General features: G+C 34.6%; 3 protein-coding genes across 3 annotated transcripts; 2 read left to right on the forward strand and 1 right to left on the reverse strand.

Annotated features, from left to right (window-relative positions):
- Positions 1-3,930: 3,930 nt before the first annotated feature.
- Positions 3,931-4,353, forward strand: LOTGIDRAFT_170938 (hypothetical protein; the record flags this gene model as incomplete). The annotated part of the gene is made up of 1 exon (XM_009046803.1): positions 3,931-4,353. One exon carries the CDS (start codon positions 3,931-3,933, stop codon positions 4,351-4,353), a length of 423 nt encoding a protein of 140 aa, XP_009045051.1.
- Positions 4,354-5,030: 677 nt separating this feature from the next.
- On the forward strand, positions 5,031-6,084 carry LOTGIDRAFT_170939 (hypothetical protein; the record flags this gene model as incomplete). The annotated part of the gene is made up of 2 exons (XM_009046804.1): positions 5,031-5,153; positions 5,392-6,084. 2 exons carry the CDS (start codon positions 5,031-5,033, stop codon positions 6,082-6,084), a joined length of 816 nt encoding a protein of 271 aa, XP_009045052.1.
- Positions 6,085-6,730: 646 nt separating this feature from the next.
- LOTGIDRAFT_170940 (hypothetical protein) lies at positions 6,731-7,985 on the reverse strand (the record flags this gene model as incomplete). Its single annotated transcript, XM_009046805.1, has 2 exons — positions 6,731-7,389; positions 7,571-7,985. 2 exons carry the CDS (start codon positions 7,983-7,985, stop codon positions 6,731-6,733), a joined length of 1,074 nt encoding a protein of 357 aa, XP_009045053.1.
- Between the last annotated feature and the right edge of the window lie 1,710 nt (positions 7,986-9,695).

Here is a 9,695-nt window from a genome sequence, read left to right on the forward strand (position 1 = left end):
AATTAAAAACAATTAGAGAAAAAAATAAAATTTTTTTAGTTACAAGGGACTACTGCACCAAATGTGCTTATACACAAATAAATTTTTATTTTGAAAACTTACCAAGCTACAAAGCTGAAATTTTGCACACATATGCACCTGGGCCCCCCTACACATGTGAAAAAAAAAACAGAACAGAGAAATCTCCCATAGGGAAAAAGTTAGCCCCGGAAAAGTTGCCCATATTCGGCTCTTATAGGCCATATAGACGGAAAACGCGCAATAGCTAACTTTGCCAAATAATCCGATTTGGCCCATGTTTTGGGTTTTTCCCTACTAATTAGACCCCAGGGAATCGGAAAAACACTTAAAACCGAATTAAAAACAATTACAGAAAAAAATAGATTTTTTTTAGTTACAAGGGACTACTGCACGAAATGTGCTTATACACAAATAAATTTTTATTTTGAAAACTTACCAAGCTACAAATTTGAAATTTTGTACACATATGCACCTGTGTCCCCTACACATGTGGAAAAAAATAGAACAGAGAAATCTCCCATAGGGAAAAGTTAGCCCCGGAAAAGTTGCCGATATTAGGCTCTTATAGGCCATATAGACGGAAAACGTGCAATAGTTAACTTTGTCAAATAATCCGATTTGGCCCGTGTTTTGGATTTTTCCCTACTAATTAGACCCCAGGGAGTCGAAAAAACACTTAAAAACGAATTTAAAACAATTACAGAAAAAATAGATTTTTTTTAGTTACAAGGGACTACTACACGAAATGTGCTTATACACAAATAAATTTTTATTTTGAAAACTTACCAAGCTACAAAGCTGATATTTTGCACACATATGCACCTGGGCCCCCTACACATGTGAAAAAAAAAACAGAACAGAGAAATCTCCCATAGGGAAAAAGTTAGCCCCGGAAAAGTTGCCGATATTCGGCTCTTATAGGCCATATAGACTGAAAACTTGCAATAGCTAACTTTGCAAAATAATCTGATTTGGCCCATGTTTTAGGTTTTTCGTATTAATTAGACCCAAGGGAGTCGGAAAAACACTTAAAACCGATTTAAAAACAATTAAAGAAAAAAATAGATTTTTTTTAGTTACAAGGGACTACTGCACCAAATGTGCTTATACACAAATAAATTTTTATTTTGAAAACTTACCAAGCTACAAAGCTGAAATTTTGCACACATATGCACCTGGGCCCCACTACACATGTGGAAAAAAACAGAACTGAGAAATCTCCCATAGGGAAAAAGTTAGCCTCGGAAAAGTTGCCGATATTCGGCTCTTAAAAGCCATATAGACGGAAAACATGCAATAGCTAACTTTGCAAAATAATCTGATTTGGCCCATGTTTTGGGTTTTTCGTACTAATTAGACCCAAGGGAGTCGGAAAAACACTTAAAACCGATTTAAAAACAATTAAAGAAAAAAATAGAATTTTTTTAGTTACAAGGGACTACTGCACGAAATGTGCTTATACACAAATAAATTTTTATTTTGAAAACTTACCAAGCTACAAAGCTGAAATTTTGCACACATATGCACCTGGGCCCCACTACACATGTGGAAAAAAACAGAACTGGGAAATCTCCCATAGAGAAAAAGTTAGCCTCGGAAAAGTTGCCCATATTGGGCTCTTAAAGGCCATATAGACGGTAAACATGCAATAGCTAACTTTGCAAAATAATCTGATTTGGCCCATGTTTTGGGTTTTCCCTATTAATTAGACCCAAGGGAGTCGGAAAAACACTTAAAACCGAATTAAAAACAATTAGAGAAAAAAAATAGAATTTTTTTAGTTACAAGGGACTACTGCACGAAATGTGCTTATACACAAATAAATTTTCATTTTGAAAACTTACCAAGCTACAAAGCTGAAATTTTGCACACATATGCACCTGGGCCCTCTAAACATGTGAAAAAAAAAACAGAACAGAGAAATCTGCCATGGGGAAAAATTTAGCCCCGGAAAAGTTGCCGATATTCGGCTCTTATAGGCCATATAGACGGAAAATGTGAGTAGTATATGTCTTTTCGGATATGACGCATTTCACTTCTGCGCATGCGCAGCTTTTTCAATGCGTCATATCCGAAAAGACACAACTGTTAAAATGTATTATAACAGACTCCCAAAACTGTTAAAAATGTATTATAACAGACTCCCCAAACTGTATTATAACAGAATCCATATAAGTTACCCAAACCACAGACAAGAATCACTAATAATAATACAGTATAAAATAACCGCATTAAAAATGTCTTTAATTTTAAAACCAGAACAAACAAAATTCGAAGGAGACGGTTTCTTCTCTGCGCTAACATCTCTCATCCCCAAAGTGGCCAATTTTGTCTCAAACAACAAATCCCTCATTTCCTCAGAAGCGCAAGCTCTTGGATCTGTGGCAAAAGCAGGAGTAAATATTAGCGATGCAGTGAAAAAATCTGACGAACTTAAAGAACTGCAGTTAATAAGAGAACTAAGAAACAAGAGACTAGAACGACAAGCCCTAGAAAAACAAGGAAAAGGGTTTAAAATCATTGGATAGAAATGGCAAGCAAAAATTACAGATGGGATCCAATCTTTCAATTGTATAATCCGATTCAATATTCGTTCAACAAGAAGAAAGAGGATTACGTAATCATCCCACCATCGGTAGGGACACAGACCCAAATAAACGATGGAGGAAGAGTTACCTTTGAAATTAATTCGTTGTGCAATTGGTTGCTGCTTTCCGATGCCCATTTCCGATGCGATTTCAAAATCAAAGACGCCGCTCAGAATCGAATTCCACAAACCAACACGACTTTAGAAAACAACTTCTTTCCGTCTTTATTCAGCGAAATGGTTTTGGAAGCTGGTTCAAATCCAATAAAGACCATAAAACACCCCGGCGAGTTTGACACAATGTTGAAAACGGTTCTGTATCCCAACAACTACGATTCAGTTTCGGGATGAATTCCCGATGTCGGTGACGGAGAAGTTTTAAAAGAACCGATCAGAACTGTAGCAAATGACGCAGATCTTGCTAGGATAAGGGTAGTTGCTAGAAACACACTGGAAAGAGTGACTCGCGGAGTAAATCACGGATTTGAAAAAAGAGCGCTTCAATACAACAATGTTGTCGAGAACAACAGATGGGGTAATTACGTTAATTGGAAGTTGTATCCTTTATTTGGTCTCTTGGAACACAGAAAGGTTTCCATAGGTTTACCGTATAAAATTCATTTGTAAAGAGAAATCAACGACAACAAGATATTCTTTGGTGAAAACAACTCTGACGCAAAATTGGAAATAACGAATATCCAACTTTACATACCGGTAATCACTCCTTCCGTAGAAGTGGAAACGAGAATATTCAACTCTTTAACCAAAGACATCGAAATTGCTTTTCTTCGTCGTAACACGATAGGTAGCATGACTTTAACGGGAGAATCCACCACGTGGCCAATCACCAACACCGTCAAACCAGCGAGATATCTAATGGTCGGTTTCAAAAACTTGCCAGACTCTCAGACAAACAACAACAACATTTTCAGAGTGGCATTGAACCATACTCAAGATCCCATCATTCGCAAAGTTCAAGTCAGATTGTTCAACGATAATTATCCCAATCAACCTTTGACAATTGATCCTTCCAAAAAAGATTACAACGAATTGTACAGAAACTATAAAAACATGTGCGAATTGTTTGGAAATACGCCTCAGTTTGAATACACAGATTTTTCACTCAATCATCCAATCTTTTGTTTCGATCTGTCAGCTCATCAAGAAGATCTTTTCAAAACAGGAGTGAACATAAATATTCACATCGATAAAACACAAGGAGATGTGACCGGCTACTGTTTATTGCTGGAAGAAGCAAAACATTTGATTAAAATATCAGATAGAAGAATGATAAGAATTGAATAAAAAAACACCCTTTAAAAATGAAACCAGAAACTTTAGTCAAGAAAATAATAGAAGCTATAGAAACAGCTTCACCAACTACAATAACTTATAATGGTAAAAAAATCAGCATAACTAAAAAACTTATTGATAAATACAAATATTGCAAAGTCAGAGACGATATAGACTTGGAAAGAATTGATGAGAATTTAACTAAAATAGGTGGATTTTTACCTTTCTTACCTTTAATCTTTGCTGGTTTAGCTGCAGCTGGTGCAACTGCTGGTGGAGCTGCTGGGATAGCCAAAGCTGTCAACGATAAGAAAGCTGAAGCCGCTGCAAACGCCGAAGCACGTAGACACAATTTGGCAATGGAAAGAGAAGCACGAGGAGGTTCGGGAGTAGGAGATATATTAGGGACAATTCGGACAAAGATTTGGCGAAGAAACCAAGAAAACCGTTAAAGAGGGATTAAGCAAATTGATAGATAAAATCGACACTGGAGAAATGAAGGTCAAACACAAGGGCAACGCCATATTTTTTAAAAACATACGTTCGGGCGAGGGAATCTTCCTTTCAAAGTATAAAGGCAACGGAGTGATTTTTGGTACGAAAATGTAATAAATAAAAATGGGCAAGAAATTCAAACATTTGGACATATTTCCTAGTAACCCAATGCTCATGTGTATTTGCGGTAGTTCAGGTTCTGGGAAAACTCATGTCACTTTTAACATGTTGACAACACCAAACCTTTTAGATTTCGATTCTCTGTATATCTACACAACAACACCAGAGCAATCGTATTATCAATTCCTCAAAGCTTTAGAATATTTACCAAAGAAAGACGTTCAAGACATATTTCAATATTACGAAGAAAACGAAGAAGAAGAAGTGGAAATAAAAGATATCATAGAAAACTTCATTAAATCAAAGAATCCATCTTTCAATCCAACGGATATAAAAGTTTTTCTTACGAAAAATGTTAATGATCTAGACTTGTCTAATATTGATAGCAATCGAAAGAACTTAATATTGTTTGGCGACTGCGTAGCGCAAAGAAATCAAACTGTTCAACAAGAATTTCACCAAAGGAAGACATCACAACTGTCATTGCATATACCAATCCCAATCTTTTTACGGGATGGATTCTATGTTCATTAGAAAAAATGCAAATTGTTTTTTATTATTTGAATTAAATGATAAAGATTTATCTCAAATCATTCAGTCTATAAATCACGGAATGGATAGAGATACATTTAAAAAGGTTTGTAAAGCTCAATGGAGAAACCCAGATGATCATGGATATGTATTTGTAAATACTAGAAAACCTGCGGGAGAAAGAGTTATGATCGATACATGTTAATTTTATTTTTTTAAAAATGACGGATTGGAATAATTTTTTTAAAAAGAAATAGAGAATATATATCAAAGCTAAGAATAAAATAAAGACCCAAGTTGAAAAATACAAATTACAACAACTCGGATTAACGGAAAATCTACAGACTCTATTTCAACCCATATTAAAAAGTCAAGAAGATGTTAAAAAGAGACTCGTTATAGAACCCACCCCTCATATAGAACCCAAACCGATTGAATATAATGGTATTATAATTAGGACATTAGATGATATAAAACGTCTTTTTTCAAACCCTGACCCAGATTTACCAAAGAGTATTTCACCAATCGTTGATGATGAGGGTTTGTTGTTCAATGGTTTTAGAATAAGATTTAGTGGAAATTCACCACAATTCAAAATCGACACAAAAGATTACATATACACATTAACGAGAGGATTAATAGATTTAATGAATGGCGAGGATGTTGAAATTGCCGATTACAAGGATTTAGTTGCATACTCAAAATTTCTACATGCGATCAGAAAGACAGGACCCGAAACAAGAAGATTGAAAGAAGTTGATTTATATATAACAAAAGTTATTGAGCTAGAGGAGGTAGATGATTATGCAGAAGAGTATCCACCAATAATACAAGAAATAGACGAATTCGGTGATATGGTGGCATCTGGGCAAGGTATAACGTTTTTATCCGACGACAATAAAGAATTGCTTAATAGATTAGAAATAATATTAGCGGCCATGAAGGAAGGTCATCGATCGGGCAGACAATACAACGAAGTCAATGGCATATTAAAACGGCTTTTGGAAAAAAAATCATCACTAAAAAAGACTATATAAACGTTATTAAAAATGTCCAATAAAGAACAATTGTTCGTTATCACCTCGAATAAATCAGACATCAAATTGTCTCTGGACTACGAGTATGAACTCGATCGCAATAAACAGTACAAACTGGGATTAAAGTATTTCTCGGAGTTACGTTCAAAACCATAAGCTTACTAGCGGGAAGCTACGAATACGTGGCCATCATCGATTACCTATCCGAATACGCAGGAAGCGTGAACGGCAAAAACAATATCGAATTCGAAGGTAATTTGAATCTGAACAAAATAAAACTGATCTTGAGAAATAACAGTCAAGTCGATTTCAACGTAGAAAATTCGTTGAATGCGTTACTAGGGTTCGATAAACGAATATACGCGCAATCAACATTGGCGCCGCACAAGGCCAACATCGAGAACGACATCGACGAGATCAACATTCACTGTAATTTCAACGGTGGATTTTTCAACAAGCACAAACGCCAAATCATATACAGCATACCGACTTTTACGGTGCCGATCGGATACAGAATTATAGAGAAACCGTTTCAAACAACCTATTTACCAGTCAATTCTTTCATGATCAAAGATATAAATCTGGAAATCAAAGACGGTAAAAACAGGTTCATAGACTTTGGCAACGAAGAAATTGTCATTCAACTTCATTTAAAACAATCTTCATTCTCTTCTTGAATAGTAAGATAATCGAAATCATCAAATTCATAGTTTTCGTCAAAACTATACTCATCTTTGTCGTTGTAAGGATACATAATTCCTTCACTGTTTGGTGGTTTTCTTTTAACATTATTCAAATAACTTCTAAAAACTTTAGTTTGTTTATCATTTGGAATAACTACTCCATTGGTGAAACTTTTTTCCCGTGGTTTATTAAATTCGTTCGACACATCTTGTCCGCTTGCTAACTGAACGTAATCTTCTACACTTATCTTATCATTAGAATAACCTTTAAACGTTTTCTTTTCTTTTAAGACACCATCAGAAGTCAAAACGATGTTGTATTTGACTTTTGGTGCTAAATATAAACCAAATATAATTCCACCGTCACCGTAATCGTTTTTACCTTTGCAATAGTCTTTTTCGGAGACCAAACCAGCTCTGTTTAGTTTTTTCCAATTTTTGGATGAAATGTACAAACTATCGGTGTCGGTATAGTATATTTCGGGTTTATAAAATCCATTTATGACGTGAATGAAATTGTTCATTATTTTTTTACTGTGAGATAAAACGAATGATCCCAAATGACTAGGTGTTAGTCGTGTAGATTTACTATCTTCCGTAGTAATCTCTTTTTCTTCAATTTCTGTTTCAACAATATATTGAGTATCATTAATTTTTCTCATAGGTTTTAACAGGTGAATCAAAGTTGGCCTGTAAAGTTGCTTCATTCCATAAATGTCTAGTTGTGAATATATCTTTCTGAATTGATTTACCATACAAGGAATTACCTAATAATTTCATGCAATTACTACCCACGATATTACCTTCTCGTTTATATTTATTTCTTAGATCTATCAAAATTAAGATATAATCTCTATAGGGTGGAGTTTTAAGATTTTCTTCGTAAACTATACCATCTAATATTCTAATAATTCGTCCACCGGCTTTCACTATTTCTTGAATATCGACCGATGTTAAAACGTCGTGACAGAAACCATTTCTGAACCTGATTTTGTTACCAGTTTCCTTTTTACCTTCTTTATTCGTGAAAGTGATTTTATCTTTAGCTGGTATCGGCTGGAAGAACATGTTTTTGGGATAGTCAAACCACACTGTTAAAATAGCTGTTCTAGGTCTGAATTTTTGTTTATTGAAGAGTTTTACAAATTCTTTTTCTTCTTCTGGTAGAAACGGTCTTCCACTTTCCACTCTCGGATATTCACTGTCTAAATCCGACATGGCGGAAGCGTATAAACCGTTAGCATCAAATGCCATTAGTTTAGTACATTCTATTTTTTTAAGTCTCGAATGAACCTCCGTTTTGTCTTTTGTGCTTGCACTGTATTCTTTGAATAAATCAATTATGTTATTACTTTCTGTGTCACTTTGTGAAATATATTCCTTTAATACGTTACAAATTTCATCCATTTTCTTCGTTTCAAATGATTTTCTATTTGCCGAAACTCTTCCTCCTTTAATAGATCGTCTGATAAAATTTCTTATAAAAGGATTAGTGTGCGAATAAACTTTTTCTACGTTTTCTTTTTCAGTATGATTCGCAACCAATCTAGTAGTTTTCATACCATTCTTCTTCCACCATTTCTTTATCGTAATGATATAAATAATACCAACCCTTTAAAGATAAAGATGGAGCCGTTAGATTATTGGACATATTCTGGTTTACAACTTCTTTCGTCACTTGGTTGTATTTTATCAAACAAGCTCCCAAACAGAGAGTGTCTCTCTTGGCGTAAGGTTCCCATTCGTGTCTCAATTCCTCCCAGTTGTCTTGCGTGTATTTAGCGATATCTACGTCGGCAATCTTTCTCAAATTCGCTGGGAGATTGGAAGAATTTCCCCATGCAGCCAAACTAGAGGATTCGTGTTGATAGGAACACGTGAATTTAATATGTTGTAAATAATGACCCTTTATATCTTTCTGTCTTTTCCATTTTTTCTGTAAATCTTCATCCGTGTATGGATTAGATAAAGGAAAAGATAGAATTCCGCTGGGTGTTTTTAAAGGGCAATGCGTTAGTTTTTTTGCATTTTAAAGCACGATCCAGTTGTCGAATCCACTACCGTTATGAGAAATTAATATTAATCTCTTTCTATCATATTGACCTAAATATTTCAACATTTGATCTATACAATCTGTACCTACAAATAGTTCTACTAAATTCATTAGTTTATCATAAAATTCTTCTGGAACATTATCAGTAGGATTTATATTTGGAAAGATATTTTTTATCGTTTCTAACTTTTTTCTTAGTTTTTCTAAATTAATTAAAGTGCAGGCATAAGGAATTGCTCTTCGCGTGTCTTTTTCTGAATACGTTTCGCAATCCCAAGCGAATAACGCATCATCACTCATACTCGAAAGCACGTTTAGTTTGAGGGGTGAAACCTGTGTTACTGCGTTATCGTCTTTTACACGTTTTCCACACCTGTTCGTAATTGTCTTCTATTTCTTGAATTCCCAAACTTTTTTGGCTCCTTCTTATCAAACAGAAATGTGAGTTGTGTAAGTAAAAAAACCCAATCTAATTCATCCTGAACGTCTCTGGGATGAAAATGTCTATTTTTGGGATTATAAATTTGAAACGAAGTGTTGAATTTCTTGTTGAATTCCTTCATTCTAGCACAAGTCATCACTCATTTTCTATTTGCTTTTGAAAACCCGTTGATGTATTCTTGAAATTCTCTCGTGTAGTCTTCGTTTAAAACACGATTGACGCATTTTATAAAACAGTGATCATCTGTAGGTATGTAACAATTTTCGCCGACGAATTCATTGATCTTTTTTAGTAGATCAGTTCCTCCTCTACAAACTCTCGATCTTTTTATTTCTTGGAAATTGTCTTCCATTAAAATTATTTTTCCTGTAAAATACCAATCGGAAGCATCGGATTTTTTTGTCCATATTTGAAAAGATATTGTGAAAAGTTT

Source organism: Lottia gigantea (genome assembly GCF_000327385.1).
Source record: "Lottia gigantea unplaced genomic scaffold LOTGIsca_107, whole genome shotgun sequence".
Taxonomy (NCBI): Eukaryota; Metazoa; Mollusca; class Gastropoda; family Lottiidae; genus Lottia; species Lottia gigantea.